The 17,622-nt window shown below is 28.2% G+C and overlaps 6 protein-coding genes across 6 annotated transcripts; 2 read left to right on the top strand and 4 right to left on the bottom strand.

Annotated features, from left to right (window-relative positions):
* Nucleotides 1-626: 626 nt before the first annotated feature.
* On the top strand, nt 627-2,177 carry OCT59_023596 (uncharacterized protein; the record flags this gene model as incomplete). Its single annotated transcript, XM_066134823.1, has 5 exons — nt 627-904; nt 996-1,118; nt 1,190-1,595; nt 1,672-1,788; nt 1,857-2,177. 5 exons carry the CDS (start codon nt 627-629, stop codon nt 2,175-2,177), a joined length of 1,245 nt encoding a protein of 414 aa, XP_065990908.1.
* Nucleotides 2,178-2,933: 756 nt separating this feature from the next.
* On the top strand, nt 2,934-3,279 carry OCT59_023595 (uncharacterized protein; the record flags this gene model as incomplete). Its single annotated transcript, XM_066134822.1, has 2 exons — nt 2,934-2,961; nt 3,032-3,279. The coding sequence occupies 2 exons, from the start codon at nt 2,934-2,936 to the stop codon at nt 3,277-3,279; spliced, it is 276 nt and encodes a 91-aa protein (XP_065990907.1).
* Nucleotides 3,280-7,343: 4,064 nt separating this feature from the next.
* On the bottom strand, nt 7,344-7,678 carry OCT59_023594 (uncharacterized protein; the record flags this gene model as incomplete). Its single annotated transcript, XM_066134821.1, has 2 exons — nt 7,344-7,465; nt 7,531-7,678. The coding sequence occupies 2 exons, from the start codon at nt 7,676-7,678 to the stop codon at nt 7,344-7,346; spliced, it is 270 nt and encodes an 89-aa protein (XP_065990906.1).
* A 1,221-nt stretch (nt 7,679-8,899) lies between these two features.
* OCT59_023593 (uncharacterized protein) lies at nt 8,900-10,432 on the bottom strand (the record flags this gene model as incomplete). The annotated part of the gene is made up of 2 exons (XM_025308697.2): nt 8,900-9,835; nt 9,929-10,432. The coding sequence occupies 2 exons, from the start codon at nt 10,430-10,432 to the stop codon at nt 8,900-8,902; spliced, it is 1,440 nt and encodes a 479-aa protein (XP_025176038.2).
* Nucleotides 10,433-10,943: 511 nt separating this feature from the next.
* On the bottom strand, nt 10,944-11,907 carry OCT59_023592 (uncharacterized protein; the record flags this gene model as incomplete). Its single annotated transcript, XM_066134820.1, has 5 exons — nt 10,944-11,140; nt 11,219-11,317; nt 11,416-11,473; nt 11,552-11,774; nt 11,852-11,907. The coding sequence occupies 5 exons, from the start codon at nt 11,905-11,907 to the stop codon at nt 10,944-10,946; spliced, it is 633 nt and encodes a 210-aa protein (XP_065990905.1).
* A 1,211-nt stretch (nt 11,908-13,118) lies between these two features.
* OCT59_023591 (uncharacterized protein) lies at nt 13,119-14,106 on the bottom strand (the record flags this gene model as incomplete). The annotated part of the gene is made up of 3 exons (XM_066134819.1): nt 13,119-13,229; nt 13,311-13,904; nt 14,104-14,106. 3 exons carry the CDS (start codon nt 14,104-14,106, stop codon nt 13,119-13,121), a joined length of 708 nt encoding a protein of 235 aa, XP_065990904.1.
* Nucleotides 14,107-17,622: the final 3,516 nt, after the last annotated feature.

Genomic DNA, 17,622 nt, shown 5'->3' with positions numbered 1-17,622 from the left:
AAGAAAATCTTTTAGTAACGATAATAATACCAGGACCCCGTTCGCCAAAAGATTTCAATTCTTTTTTACATCCTTTAGTAAAAGAATTACAGGAACTTGAAGGTAAACTTATTCTAACATAACAAAAAATGATTTTATTAAAAATTTTTTATTAAATTGTTATTAAAAATTTTAGAAGGAGTTCCTTGTATAGATGGACGTACAAATGAACAATTTATTTTGCGTGCACATTTATTAACATGAACGGGAGATATCCCAGCATTAAGCAAAAGCTTAAACTTAACTGGGCATAACTCATATATAAGGCCTGCCGCTTTTGTATGATAGAAGGAATCTGTCATCCATCAAACTATTACATATACTATCCATCATCTGATACTGTTTATAATATACAAAATTATGATGATACTGTCAATATGGCTAAATTAATTGACAGTGAAACAATTAAAATTCAAAAAAATAATATGATAAAAGAAACAGGCAGGTATATTTTTATTTTTAAAACCAATTACATTAAATAAAAATTATATATTAAAAATTATTTTATATTTATAGGAATTAAAGGGTCAAGTGAGTTGCTCAAACTAAAAACAATCTTATTTCCATGGTCTTTTCCAACAGACATTATGCATTTATTTTTTGAAACTATGGCCGCACAAATGTATGCACATTGGACTGGTAATTTTTTCAATAATATCCCAATGTCTAATGATTATGAATTATCAAAATCACAATGGGAAATTATTGGCGCACAAATGGAAAAAATCAAAAAAAATATGCCTAATGAAATAGGACGCCCTCCACGAGATATACTTAAATATCATAATGGTAATAAAGCAGTAGAGTGGAGAAACTGGATTATTTTATTTTCATTACTATTATTAAGGAAATATTTAGATAAAAGGTATTTATCAAAAAGTATATATGTATTATAACTATTATCTATCAATCTACATTAATGAAAAGTAAAATTTACTTTTTTATTTGTTAAATAGGCATCTTCAAGAATGGTCAAATATTGTAAAAGCTGTAAAGCTTTGTTTAGAGCCTGTAATATCAGAAGATCAAGTAGATGATGTTCAACAATTACTTAAAAAATTCTTGGATTATTATGAGAAGTAATAATGTTTAATTTAATTTTTCATTTATCATCTTTCATTTTTTTATAAAGATTTGTTGTTTATTTTAGAGAATATTATCAGCATAATAGTCAACGTTTAGCAGCATGTCAGATAAGTTTTCACTATCTTTTACATGTGGCAAACTGTATTAAATATTGTGGTCCTAGTTGGACCCACTGGCAATTTCCAATGAAAAGAATTTGTGGTATTTTACAACTACTTATTAAATCAAGACTTAATCCTTATAGTAATCTATCAAACATGCTTACCTTATTACAACAATTTTATTTGTTGCCATTCTTTTCTATTTCTAAATCCATTTTTAAAGAAAAACTACCAAAACAATGGAATAGTAAACAGGTATTTTGTGATATCGAAGAATATGAAGAAGAATTTTATTGGCCTTCCATACAATATTCTTTATCAGGACAAGAGTACAAACATCTGATTAAATTTTATGAAGGATCAAACTCAGTAAATGTAAAAAAATTTTTTTGTTAGATTAATCAAATTATTCAAGATATATTTAGTTTTTTTTTAAATTTATTAGAACATTAATAATTATGGCATGCAATATGGAAGACTAAGAACATTGGATGGGCATTATATTAGCAGTCATTGGATAAAAAAAAAGAATAAGATCACAAGAAATAATTATTGTGTTCAGGTAAGAAATCATTTATCATCATCATCATCATCAATTATATTATTGATTTATTATTGCTTGTAATTTAGATAAGACGTACAATAGATAAAGTTTCTCATAGACCAAATGCACTTCCTCAACTCATGATTGTAGATATTTATGGGATAGTAGATTATTTTTTTGTACATAAATTTAATGATAAAATTTACATGCGTGCTTATGTACAATTAACATCAAAAATAATAGATGATGAATATGAATGTAAATATTTTACTCAATTTAAATCAAAAGAATTTATTGATGTAAAGTGTGTAGACCATTGCATAGGATTTGCAAAAATAGATAAAAAGTATTTTATAATTGATAAAGAAAATGCATTTGATGATGCTAATTGGGAAAATCTTGAATAAAATGTAATAAATTATTATTTAATAGTAATAAAAATGATTTCTAATCGTTGATATTATAGTCCCAGAAAAAAGTAAAGTATGACAATGTATCAGTAATTAATAATAACGTGTATATCAAATTGACACGCACATAAATTGGCATGGGACATTTCTCGATAACACGTATTTCTCTATAAAAAGATAAATTCACACTTGTATTATTCCAAACTTAAACTTAAACTCTTTTTCTTATTTTTGACATGTCTTTCTCTAACAACTCTAACACTGTTTTATCTCCTATTGATTTGAATGTTCTTCCGTCTGAGGTATAAAGTATTAAGAATATCATATTGCTAATGTTCTATCGCTCATTATTTTAATATCATAGGTTAAGCCAATCTATAGACTCACGCATAAATATAAATTACAGGACGCTATCGGCTTAAAAGATCAAAAGTAGCGCTGGCTCAGCTATTTAGTAATTAATTATTTTAGCTTTTTAATAAAAAGTTAAATTTATATTTTATTATTTTACTCATTATTTTTATAATAGGATATAATGAGAGAGTGACTTTATGAGAAAAATGTGGATTTTGCTTTAAGTTATAGAATCCAAAAGACCTTGGTAACATCCCAAGTTGTTTGTGCTGTAAATATTGTCTTTCATTATTATTATTTTTTATCAAAAAGTTTATTGATAGCCAACTAACTTTTCATTGTAGTTTAAAAAGAAAGCTCCTGATTTTCCTGTAACTGGGTGACTGGGCTATTAAAGAAATGTTAATCAGTACCATTCAAAGAAAACGTGAGTTATAATAATTTTGTAAATTATTTGTTTTATTTTTGTTATTAATCATTTGTTATTTTATTTTTAGGATACTATTTAAACAAAAAAAAATTGATCTCTTCCAGTGCAAGAAGAGGCAGCAAAAGAATGCAAGAAGAAGCAGCACAAGAAGTGCAAGAAGAAGCGGCACAAGTAGTGCAAGAAGAAGTAGCACGACAAGAAGAAATACGAAGAACACAAGAAGAATCTCCAGTACTTTCTCTGCAACAAGAATCTCCTTTAGAAGCACCACAAAATAGCCAAAAAAAAGGAAGACGTGGAAGAGGTAGAAAATGAAAAATATAGATATTAAATATGATCTATATTAGTCAGATAACCCGTTATTTGCAATTTAAACGTGTTTAAATAATAAAAAGTAAATTTTACTTTATTATTCCTAATAAAATTATGGTTATAATGCTGGTAGAATTGAATAAATCAGATAACCCGTTATTTGGTAAATTTATTAATTCTCTCTAAAAATAGTTAAACGTGGATTATCTATTATAATTAGCGTAGTTAAAAATAGTAAATATTGCATTATTTATTAAGATCTTTTGTTTATTTATTACCGTTTGACTTTTTTATCTTTAGTATTTATTTTTCTTTCTTTTATTAAACTTTTATTAAAAAATACTTTAATACTTTGCTTATGTGTTTATTTTTTGTTAAAAAGTTACATTAATATTGTGTTTATATTTATCGATAAAAGGTTTTTAAAGCTGTTAAATAGGTATGAAAATAGAATATATTTATATTTTCAAATTCTCTACCACACAATATCCTATTGTGAAGTCTAAAGAGTCGGTTACGTACCTTCTTTACAACAGGGTGTGGTTGAGGCTTACTAGACTATGATGTTACTTAAGGGAGTATGTAGAAGGTATTTGCCAAATCTCATGTTATAATTGCATCAGTTGTAGTAACGTATTTTTTTTATATTTCGCAGCGCAATATTACAAAAATTAAGCAAAAGATAATTTAGTAGGTATGTATCAGTCTTTATAAATTATTGCTATTCCATAACTATCTTTTTATATTTTTTACTTTTGAATATATATATTAGAATAATATACCATATGTATTTTTTCATATGATGTTCTTTTGGGTAAGTAGATCTCAAGTTATTATTATAATAAGGTACAGAATAAGTCTTTTGTAACTGTCTTTCTTTTCGTAATTATGTTCAATATTATTTATGCATTTATTCAAACCATATTATCTTAAAAATAAATTCTTGATGTTATTAAAATATACACAAAAAATTAATTTATTGTAATTAAAATAACCTTTTTTAACGCACTGAAAATAATTAAAATATAATTAAACCATATTTATAACATGTATATTAAATACTCATTGCATAATAATCTTTTTATTATCAAAATGTACAATAAATATTAGTTTATTATAAATTAAATAACCTTTAATTCAACTAAAAATATACATTGTTTCGATTTGAATCATAATTAATATATTATTAAAATGTATGTAAAGTATACTGAAAATGCATTTTAATATATTCAAATATACTTTTTAATATATAAGGTTGCTTGCCAAAACCTAGGGGTTTAGGCAAGATGGCATTTCACTGAAAAGCGAAATTCTGCTGAAACTATATTAAAGTTATATTAAAAAACTGGCGAAACTTTGGAGAAAGGCAAAACTGCTGAAACTTATTATAAATGCTGAAACTGCCAAAACTCTGCCAAACTATAATAAATCTATAGTAAAATTTTGACGAAACTAATTATAGAATTTTGAAGAGGTTTAGACAAGCAACCTTATTAATATATAATATATCCGTTTATTATACTTAAACTAAAGTAGAAATTAATAATAAAATAAATATAAAATATTTACACTTAAAATATATTTAAACGGGCAAAATTTAAGGATGTTTTGTAAGTTATTTCCATATCAAAAACAATATATTTAAACATATTTTCAGTATTAATTATGTATATAATTAACTTATAAAAAATATACCCAAATTATACTTAAATAATACATTTATTAAACTTTATATATTATTAAAATTCAGTATATTTTCAGTATATTTTCAGTATACAATTTTTCTTACTGGGAAAGAAGCCATCCCATTATCTAAAGAAAAAATAAAGTTAGCGTTAATAATAAAGTAAAGAGTCATTAAATACAATAAAATAACAAAAAAAAAACAAAAAAAATTGCCTTGAAAAAAAGTCATTTTCAAGCTGAAATAGCACTGCAATAAAAAAAAAGGAAAAAAAAATTATCGTTATCTGATAAACAAATAAACATTTATCAGATGACACAATGATCATATTTGTGTAGCCAATAAAAAAATATAAATTTATTACATAATCAGGGGTCATCATGCTGACCCAGGTTGCCAATTACATTTTCCCTATTTATATATATATATATCCTTGATGTCAATATATGGTTAGCTCTTGGATTTTGATCATGCTGCAGATCATGATCAATTTTTTTTTTTATATAAACGACCATTGTTCGTAATATTGAACTCAATATCAACTCAATATCAATATCAATATCAATTCAATTTCAATTCAATATCAATATCAATATCAATATCAATATCAATATTAATAATATAAAAAACGTACCCTATACTTAGCGCATAAGAGCTAATTAAATTAGTAAAATTTTCCTTTCTTTCCAGGATAGCACAATTAGCAGAACAACCAATCACAAGGAATATCACTATTAAAATGAAGATCACCTGATATCATTAACTATATAGTGTGATCTATCTGTATATGGTGTCAAAAATATGTTGGAAATATAATAAATCAATTTATTAAAATAATCAAAAATTTATTTACATATATACAATATATAGCACAAATGTTTCTCTCATCTATCAAAAAATTTAAAATACTATATAATTCTTAATAATATTATTATCATATCAATACCACATTATTGTCTGGAGCGAAGCGAAGGACTATATATGTTTACGCACTATGATGATCTATGGAAATAACATGTAAATTTTCAATCACGTGAGTTTCTCTGTCCAGGAATTCCAAGGCGTTATGCTGCTAATTAGTAGAATATCGCTACATCTTTATTTATCATACCTCGCTCCGGACTTACAACGGTTCCCGTTTCCTAGTAATAAAATATAACATCGATTTATGCATTCCTACAATTGTGTATGAAAAATAAATATGGAATGTGATCAACAAACTACTGTAGTAATTCTTTAGATTTCTGTAAAATAAAAATAAATTAAAATAAAATATTATTAATAAAAAAATCGCTAAATAAATTAAGTTTTTAAAATCAAAACTTACTATCCAATCCACCAAAAAACCAGAAATCCGTTTCCTATAAAAAAGAGAGGAAAAGTATATTAATATTTTTTTTAAAAAATTTAATTTTGAAATAATTTAATTTTAAAATTTCAAAACTTATCATCCGATCCATTCATAAATCAGAAATTCATCCTATAAATAAAAGAAAAAAAATGTTAATCAAAATTTTTTATCGTTTTAAAATTTTTTTCCAAAAAACTTACCTTCAACCTACTAATTTCACACAACCTGAACAATACAAAAACCAGTTATCATACTGAAAATCCTGATAATTAAGTCAAAGGAAAACTACAAAATAAAAGAAGATATTACTGTAATTAAACATCTTTTCACAAGGGTTCTGGAGACAGGAGTCCTAAAAAAGAAATAAAAAAGATTAATAAAAACTTTTTTTAATTAATTTTCAATAATATTTTTTCGATACTCACTTGGGAATCTGGTATCCACATCAGAGTTGATTTTCCTACAAAAATTAAACAAGAATAAATTTAAAAAAACTACTTTTTGAGCTTCAGATTCTTTTTTAGAAACTTATCTGGATTTGGTTTCTAATTCAGAGCCGATTTCCTACAAAAATGAAAAAAAAAGTTAAAAACTTTTTTTTTAAAGTTTCAAATTTCTGTCTTCCAAAACTTACTTATCCTACACGTCCAGACTTGACTAAAAATATGAAAAACCAAGGCTGATTTCTTACTGAGATCCTATGTGTCCAGGCTGTCTAAAAAAAAGATAAAAAAAGAAATTAATTCATGATCCGCCAATAAACCATAAAAATTAATTAGACAAATTTGGTGAATTTTATGTTAATCATATAATTAAACGTTCTGAATAATAAAAATTGATGTACAACTTACAATGCGTAATACAAAAAAAACCCCTTATTTCAACGTGGCAAATCTTGAATTTTTATTTTACTAATTTAATCAAAATGATTTAAAAAAAACTTTTGGCTTGGGCTTTTACGGAATGTGAGATTCCAGGTATTTTATTAATTATTAAGAATGGCAAAAAATAACAATTTTGCTTTAAAACTGCTTAAAAACTAGCTATAGCTTGTTCAGACAAGTTCTTTTTTGACTTCGCAGCAAATCTTGCTATCCAATTATTAATAGAAGACACTTCTGGAATTTCAATGTCTCGTGCCAATTCACCACTTTCTTGTTTTTCAACCAGTTGTCTCACATATTGTACCCATTTATTTTTCTGTTTTTGTGAACATTACCCTCTAAGAAGAAACGTTCTAACAGAGCTATAACTTGTGGTGCAATTCTTTTTTCTGAACCCTTTTTACCATATTTTTGATTATGCTTTAACGCCCAACCACATAGTAAAGGAAATGCCTTTACATCACTATTTGGGTTTGCAAACATCAGATTTTTCTTTTTAAGCAATACTAAATTTATAACTTTTTCTTTTTATCTGTCATACAATATATTGGTTATATCACTTAGAATTTCCCCTTTGTTATCATCTATAATAGATTCTCATTATTTCAAACAAAAAATTTCTGATGAACTTTCTGCACGTGTCACTAGAATCATCAATGATCTTGATACAAAAAATAACACACCAGAGGAAATCGAAAAGACCTTTATTGAAATGAACAAAAAGCTTAGCGCACATATTTCTGAAGTTAACATTAATTCCACTGCGGAGATTAGCAAAATTAAGAATGAAATCTATTCCCAACTCACTGCGGAGATCAACAAAATTAAGCATAAGATTAACGGTAAACTTACTGCAGAATAATTACTCTGCAAAGGCACAGAAAATAAGATCAATAATCAGCAACGTGACTACAAGACTTGATGAAATCGAACGAGAATATCAAACCAATTTTAATCTGGATTTATTACAATCAATGCTACTATCCAAGTTCTTGTAAGATATGGTTAGACACGATGTAGATAGCATACTTGCTCAAAGAACTCAGTCAGTCTCTGATGAATTTGATGAATCTGATCAACACAGTGTGGCCAACAATTCCGAAGCTTCAAGTCAATCAGAGTGAACTTCACATGCAAGCTCTTATTCTGGAAGTTCATCATCCAATTCATCTTTTTTTGATGACCCGTTTTAAGCAAATTTTTAATTCGCTTAGAGGGAGTGATTCTGTTGACTATATGTGTGAAATGGTAGCTCGTGAGATTCATCAACTTACGGGAAAAAAGATTGGAGAGGCTACTATAAAAAGTTTTTATTATGGGTACAGTGATTCGAAATATAGTACAGTAAAGTTAATTAGCAAATGGTTAGATAGTAAAGAAAATATTAGCAGTTTAGATAATAATACTGAGTAGCGGAAAAGAAACTGCAACTAAATTGGGTTAGGGCTCGGCAAATTTCCTCCCTTGAAACCCTGCTTCTCTATCGTTTTTTACATTTATTTATTAGTCAGCTGGCCACTTTTTCATATAATTACATAATAATAAAAATATGTTTTCGATTGATTTTTAAATTGTGAATGTATGTTTTATAGGTAAAAATATACATATATTTCTTAAAAAAATTAGGTACTGCAAACTCCAGATATAAATTTCTTTTCATTAAACATTTGATATTTCACAATCACCGAAACTGACATTATTATATTAAATATTCATGTTGCCATATTCATAAATTGTGGGATCATCCTTGCTTTCATTATTCCACATATGAAATGCTATGGTAGAAGCTTGTTGCCAAGAAAAATTATAATCGTTAGATTTAAGTTTGTAATAGACAGATGCTATGTAATCAATAGGAACTTCTTCCATGATTCTATCTAATAATAATTCATCCTTTGATAACAAATACGTAATAACTCTTTTAGATGGAATAGGATCATCAAAATGAGCATTGGTTAACTCTGGCCCATAACGATAGAAGAACGATTCTAGCAAGCCTTGTAAACCTGCAAAACTGTGAACCATATAAGTAAACATATCCTCTAATTTTTTGATCCTCAAATCTCGTTTTTTCATTTCCAGTATTTGTCTGCTTCTGCTCCCCAATTTTGCTACCATTTCACCATGGAAAAATTCTCTTAGCTTCTGCTTTTCACGACTCTCTTGCAACTCCAAATCGTTGAGAACTCTGAACGGTTCTTCCACTTCTTGGATCCATATTGGATACTGGCATAAATTCCATAAAGTTCCTGTACGAGAAAACTCCCAATCAATGATACCTACAATTTTGATTTCATCATTAACTGAACGCTCAACGAGTATGTTTTGTGCATCAAAATCACCATGAAGAAGAACAAAGGGTTTTTGATCTATCGATTTATCAAAAGGTTTGAATAACTTGAATTGAAGTAAGGCCATTTGTTTTATTAGATTTACCACTTTCGTTATCTGATTTATCTTCTTCTTTTTCATAAGTTCTTGCACAACATGAATCTCAAAGAATTTTTTTTCTTTTTGAATCAAGACGTCAAATAATTCCTGCATGCTTCTAAAAGGGCCGGTGAAACTAGGAATGGCATTTCTTCCCTCAATATAAAATACAGGATCCACAATAGGTCCTATTCGAAAAGTTGACTCCATCTAATTTTATAATATTATTATATGAGACATTCAATAAATATTAATTATGTGCCTTGCATAATACTACAAGTAAAAAGTTGTTACTGTACTCACAAAGTCCATGTAAAGACATCCGATCTCTTCAAACTGGCATTTCGTCCATAATTCGAGCAACGTGTCGATGATTTGGCTTAAAACACACTTCTTTTTTTCAACTGTTAACTCATCCCAAACTCGATATAAGTGTTGTCCAGGTATCCGTTCCATGAGAATGTAAGGGATTTTTATGGGATTATGCACGGTGCAATCCCAATCATATACTTCCGGCACTTTGATACTGGTATTTTGAGCGACATACTTCATAGTCGCAACTTCACTAGCGAATTTTGCTGCAGGGTGGGTTAGATCACGCGAAAGTCGGGCGATGCAGTCTGGGCCACCCTCGAATTGTAATAAATAAATTTCATTATAGAGTCCTTTTGTTAGTCTACGAGTGTGAACACAATGTCTGTCTAAGCGACTGGAAGCAAGCTGTCGTAGAGCATTGAAATCCAAGTCCAATGTAGGTTCGTCATCATCCAACGAACTAGAGTAAAAAATGTTATTTTCGTTATCCATGATTGAATTGTGAACAGAGAACGGAATCATAATTCACATGGATATTTGCTTTTACTAAGATTTGTGTGCAATAGCAGAAGCCAATCAGCATTTTGTATCACCCTTCCTAGTACTATAAAAGCAGTTGAAGTAAAAAAAAGTTTACCACAGAACGTTCCAGTATTTCAGAAAGTTATGTAGTATGATTGAGAATTTTTGTATAGTATGGTTAAAATGATCTATGTATGTATGATTTTAAAGTAGTATGTATGATTCATATTTATACATACATACTTAGATTACTATATAAAAAAAAATCATAGTATGTATGATTCATTTTTTTATTATTATTCTATACTACTAAAATTTAAATTTTAAAAAATTATAACTTTATTTATATTACTTTAATACAAATTATATTTGATGTTATTATTTAAAGTAATCCTAATGACTTCTTTTTTTCTAAATTAATTAGCTCCATTGCTTCAGCTTTAGCAAGTGCCTTTCTGGCTGCAGCCTCTTGAACACAAATCTAAAGTTCACACTCCTTAAGGGCTATTTTTCTCTCTTCTATATCAAAATCAATATTTTCAGTATTATTTTCAGTAATTTTGCATTGTTTAGAATTTCTAGTTGATGCAAATTGTCCTTTTCTTTTTGGTTGTGAGCTTTCAGTTTTAATATTGGTTGAATCAACCAAAATTCGCTTATTTTTACCATTTCTTGTACCTAAATTTATTAATGATAATACCATTATTAATTTTTAACTTTTTTTTAATATATTAAGCTTATCAAATGCAAAAATACCTTTACGTGTAATTGCCTTAGAAATTTTTTTGACTTCTCCATTATCACGCCTTGAATAGGGAACTCCAAATTTATTTTCAGTTTCCATTGTTTTTAAAGCTTTTTAATCAACTTTATGTCCTCTAATGATATTAAAAAATAAAGAAAATAATTGATTAAAATGCAGTTTCTTTCTTCTTTTTTAATGCTAATATTACCAAAGAATGGACAGTTCTTAATTGAACTTTGACCACCTCCACCTAAGGAATATTGAATCTGGAGAAAAATTTATTTGTATTTAATAATTTTAATAGAATTAATAAAGCTGCAGATTAATAAATGATAATTACTTACATTTTTCCAACAGTCTCTTGGATTCTTCCAACCTGTAATATTATATACTGTGGCAACACCATATTCTGAAGTTTTTTCAATTGGTACAGTGGCATAATGAACTTCTTGTACATGTGTCTTTCTTGAAAATATTGCAATTGAGTCTTCTTCTTCATCGCTTATTATATCAGTATCTTTATCACTTTCAATAGTATTACTATCACTTACTTTCAACTTGATATTCCTTTAAGAAATCCAAAAGAAAATTAATTTATTAAATTAAAAAACTTAGCCTCACATATTTTACTTACAGGATCTAACTCAATATAATTAATATCAAGTTCTTTTATATCTGAAAGATCTATTTTCTCACTCATTTTTATTATTTTGGATAGAAATATTTTTTGCCCATAGAGAAAAAATTTTTTTCATGTAATTATAAGCCACAATAGAGAGGTTATATCTGATGTTATTGTTTATTGCACGTGTTTCATTGTATCACATAAAATATTTTAGTATAATATTTATTGTGTCACATAGTATAATATTCATGTATATTATCTTAGTATGGTAATTTGTCTTATCATACATACTAAATTTATGAATCATACTATACTGATTTACTATATACCCGAACGTTCTAAACCATGGCAGTCATATTTCCGTCCATCCACCACTGCTCTACATGCCACAAAAGGACCAAGACTGCGTCAAAGGCTGGGCATTGCTAGCGTCACGAATGGGTTTGCCACAATAAACAAAAGCATCCTAAAGAGTAATTTACCTCAGTTCTTTTTTTTCAGTTTATTGAGTAGAAATTTTTTTTTTTATTATAAATTGTGCGTAGAAATTTATTTATTTTATTATTATAAATAATAAAACCAAGTGAAATTAGAGAATAATGGCGAAGCTTAAATAATGATGTAATGATGGCGCAGCCAAAAAAATTAGATAATAATGAAGTAACAATAGCGCAGCCGAAAAATAATGAAGTAACGATAGCGCAGCCAAAAAATCAATTAATAATATAGTAATGATGGCGCAGCCAAATGAAATTAGATAATGATGACATAATTTGGCTGTGCCATTATAACATAATATTTGCTGAATAATCAGATTTTAACTATTTAGATTTTTATTTTCGATATTTTTTTCAGAAAAAAAAAAGGAAAAAAATTTTATTATTTTTTGTAGAGAAAAAAAGAAATTTCGAAAAAATTTATTATTTTTTTTAGAGAAAAAAAGAAATTTCGAAAAAATTATTATTATTTTTTTAGAACGCTAGTAATATCATATAGGTTTATTAGAGATAATGGAATTTTTTACGCAAAATAGCAGTATTGTGATTAAGGTTGCTTGCCGAAACCTAGGGGTTTAGGCAAGATGGCGTTTCACCGAAAAGCGAAATTCTGCTGAAACTATATTAAAGTTATATTAAAAAACTGGTGAAACTTTGGAGAATGGCGAAACTGCTGAAACTTATTATAAATGCCGATACTGCCGAAACTCTGCCGAAACTATAATAAATCTATAGTAAAATTTTGACGAAACTAATCGTAGGATTTTGAAGAGGTTTAGACAAGCAACCTTAATTGTGATTAATGGAAGCTTTATTTTTTGGCCTTTTGACCTCTTCCACCACTTCCGCCTCTTCCGCCTCTCCCGCCTCTACCACTTCCTTTTCTATAATATGTACATTCTAATCTGAAAGGATTATTACCAGGATCGTTACCAGGATCATTACCAGGATCGTTACTAGGATCATTACCAGGATCATTACCAGGATCGCAGGATTGTTAGCAAGATCATTAGGATCGTTATCAGGATCATTATCGGATTCTTCTAAATTACATAAATCCGATAATTTGCGTTTTTGTAATCTATAGGTAGGAGTGGGAGATGAATGAGTTGTAGAAGAGGTCGTTCTTGATGATTGATCTTGCTTCTCAGATTCTTTAAATTTTTTGTAATAAGAGACGAACTTGGATAGTTCATCGTTATCAGTAGTAGGTTGGATGGCTGATTCATCATCATCAATAATGATCAAATTTCTCTTGTTAGAGTCGTCAAATTCTTGTGTATCATCTATAATTATCAAACTTGTTCTTGGGCTAAAAACAGATTTTGAAGCCGATTCATTTCTTCTCAGTGCAAATGTATTAACTTGTTTCCTTGGAGTTGTTGTTATAGAAGTTTGGTGATTCAGATGGCGAAACCTTACATCGTAATCAATTAGCTTAGCGTCAATTTGGGCATATGTCCTATCATTTATTGAATAGATAACTTCGAGAAAGCCACCAACGAAAAAATTGGCGTAATCATTCCACTTGTCATTGAGAGAATCTAACCATCTCACGTCTTTTGAGTAACCTACCTTGAAATTAATATAGCGAGTGGTTTGGTGAAATGGTAAATAGATTAACGAATGGGTCTTAACTAGGGATAGGTATCGAATCTGCGATAATCGAATTAATCGAAACTCGATTCAAAATCGATTAATTGAAAATCACATAAAAAAATCGAATCTATTGTAATTGTTGCAGATCATTGCCATTAGTTTCTTTAAAATTAACCATGTGATTTGGCTGATTATTTTACTGTTACGCAAATTTAGCTAAATCCGATATACAATGAAATTGCTGATATTCCGAAGCAAATTTTGGTTGAATGATCAACATGTTATGATCGGATTTATTTTATTTAATTTCTTATTTTAGTTATTATATGATTATTTAATAAATTATTATTTATATATTTATTTTCTTTATATGGATTTCTTTATAATGATTATAAATATTATTGAGTTGATTAATTCAATGGTATTAATTTACTTTATTTGATTTGACAATGAAAATAACTGCTATTGCACAAAATTAATTAATAATTAATTAATAACTGTGATACATTAGAATAGATTTGAGATTAGATTTTACTTCTGAATATTTATTGAAAAAAAGATGGAATTTTTTTATATATAGACACTTTGCTCTTTGTTAAAATTACAAGAAAATCATCCTAGATTTTTCTAATAATTATTATTAATTGTTCTTCCTGTGCCCAACAAACAGCCTCATCAATTTTCGTTAATCCTTATATAATTATAATATCAAAACAATATATTTAATCATTAGCTTACCAAATTTACTGGTAACAATACCATCATTAATATTATATTATATAATTTACCAATTTATTAATTAATAAATATTAAATAAAATATTAAACATTCACATAAATATTTACCCATTTTAAACTATTAAAAATGGCGACCACTACAAGAAATAAACATAAGCAAATACTTAAAGAAGCAGAAGAAGCAGCAGCAAAAGAAAGAAGTTCAGTACAAGAAATTGCAGATGAAAGTGAAAATGATTCTAGTTATTTATATGAGTCAGAAATTTTATTAGGGAAAAGTTTTATAACAATACAAGAAATTAATGATAACACAATATCTGATGCATCTATATCAGACCTTAATATAATTATTAATGATGAAGTAGAAGTCAATAAACATTCTTTATTAATGAAAGAAAGAAAGCCTCCATCTAAAATCACGAAACCTAAAACTAGCTGGGTTTGGAAATTTTTTCAATTTAATGATAATAATACTAAAACTATTTGTCAGATTAATGGTTGTGAAAAAATGCTTGCATGGTGTGGTTCTCCAAGTTCAATGAAAACACATTTATCAGGAATGCATAAAATTACAAAAGCTATTGCAATGAGATATGAGGAAGAAGAATTAGAAAATCTTAAGAAACCTGATAATATTATTAACCCGCATGATTCTTCTAAACAAGAATCTTTAACTAAAAATGTCATAGGTTTTGTTATTGGTACAGTACAACCCCTAAGTATAGTAGAAGATCCAGATTTTATTAATATGATAAATGGATTTGTTGAACGCTATAAAGTTCCATGTATAAAAACTCTTAAGGATCAAATTTTTACAGCATATGAAATAGGAAAAAATACACTTAAAAGTCAGTTTATGCAAGTTCAGGATATTTCTTTAACATTAGATGCCTGGAGTTCACCAGCACATTTACTTTATTTAGGTATTACAGCACACTGGCTGACATCAAAATTTGAACCACAAGAAGTACTTCTCAGTATGGAGGAGTTGCCATATCCACATTAGGGATGGCAACGGTCGGTCATGGTTAGGGATGGCAACGGTCGGTTATAGTCGGTTATGGTCGGTTATAATCAGTTATAGAAATTTAAACAGTCGGTTATGGTCGGTTAAAAAATCGGTTAAACGGTCGGTTAAACGGTCAGTTAAACGGTCGGTTATACCATTTTACTTAAATAATTAGTCAAATGGTCGGTTAAACGGTTAAAAATGGTCGGTCAAATGTTTAAATGGTCGGTCAAACGGTCAGTTAAATGTGGTTAAACGGTCGGTTAAACGGTTATGATTATAACCGTTGCCATCCATAGTCATGGTCGGTCATCGGTCGGTCATAACCGGTCAAGAACCTTTGACCGACCGACTGACCGTTTGACCGACCGTTTAACCGACCGTTTAACCGATCTTGAAAACGTTTGCGAAACGTAATTTAATAAAAAAACGTTTGAAATACTTAATAAAAAACGTTTTCGCAACGTTTTCTATTAAAATAATTAAAAAAAGTTTGCAAAACATTTTTTTATTAAATTACGTTTCGCAAACATTTTCAGGATCGGTTAAACGGTCGGTCAAATGGTCGGTCAAACGGTCGGTCAGAGGTCTTTGACCGACCGATATCAGTCACGGTCATGACTGGTCATAACCGGTTAATGACCGTGACCGTTGCCATCCCTAATCTACATGGTGCGATTGAAATACAAGAACATTTGTTTGATTTATTTTATGAATGGGGAATTGATTCAAAAATTATTGCTATTGTAACTGACAATGGCTCCAATGTAAGAAAAGCATGTAATAATATAAGTATTGGTAAAAGAATTCCATGTGCTGCTCATACCCTCCAATTAAGTATTGGAAAAGGATTAGATATTATAAAGGAATTAATTGGGAAATGTAAACATCTTATTAGTTTTTTATCAGCAGATAAGAAAAAGCAGCAATTGAAAGAATCACAAATTTATTTGTATCGACAACAAGCAATGCAGGAAACTGAAGATAAAGATTTAAAAGGAAAAGCAGAAAATATTATTTGTCTTGATGTGATAAAAGCAAATAATACCAGATGGAATTCAACTTTATATGCTTTTCAAAGACTTATCATTCTTAAACCAGCAATTCAAATGCTAAAAGCCTCATTAATGAGTAATACAAATTCAATTACTCGTAAAGAAGGTGAAAAACTAGAAGTATTGTGTCCAACAATTTATGAATGGAAAGTAATTAGAAAAATAGTAGAATTATTAAACCCTTTTGAAGAAGCAACACGTTTATTAAGTGGCATAAATTATCCAACAATTGGATTTACATATCCAATTATGTATAATTTAAGAGAAAGACTTGAAACTGAGTTTAATTTATTGGAAACTAGTGAGGCATCAGAGTATCAAAATGCTATTTTAGAAAATATAATAGCAAGATGGGATTTTCCTCAAATTTTGTGCTTAAAGGGATCATTTTTTGACCCTCGTTTTAAAAGTTTAGATTTCATTAATTCTCAAGAAACATGTAATCAAATTATTAATCAATTAAAAGAAGAATATGAGATTCTCAAACAAGATAACACAGCTAGATTGCCTGATCATAATGATACAAATGAATCAACAACAATGGGAAATTTTTGGAAAAAGAAAAATGCTAAAATTACTGCACCAATAAAGGACAAATTTCAGCATTATCTCAATGTGACAGAGTTACCTGCTCTTGAAGAATATGATTCCTTTTCATGGTGGTCTACAAATAAAAATCAATATCCAATTTTACATCAAATAGCAATGAAATACCTTTCTATACCAGCTACTTCAGTTACTTCAGAAAGGCTCTTTTCAGATGCTAAAAATTTGATTACTCCTCAAAGAACTCGTTTAGATTCATTTTTAATCAACCAGCTTATGTTTTTAAAAAGAAATAGAAACTATGTTGATATATTTAGGGAAGCTGAGTAAGCTTCAGTTTTATTTTT

Source organism: Rhizophagus irregularis, chromosome 4 (assembly GCF_026210795.1).
Source record: "Rhizophagus irregularis chromosome 4, complete sequence".
Taxonomy (NCBI): Eukaryota; Fungi; Glomeromycota; class Glomeromycetes; order Glomerales; family Glomeraceae; genus Rhizophagus; species Rhizophagus irregularis.
This window is presented reverse-complemented; position numbering and strand designations above follow the sequence as displayed.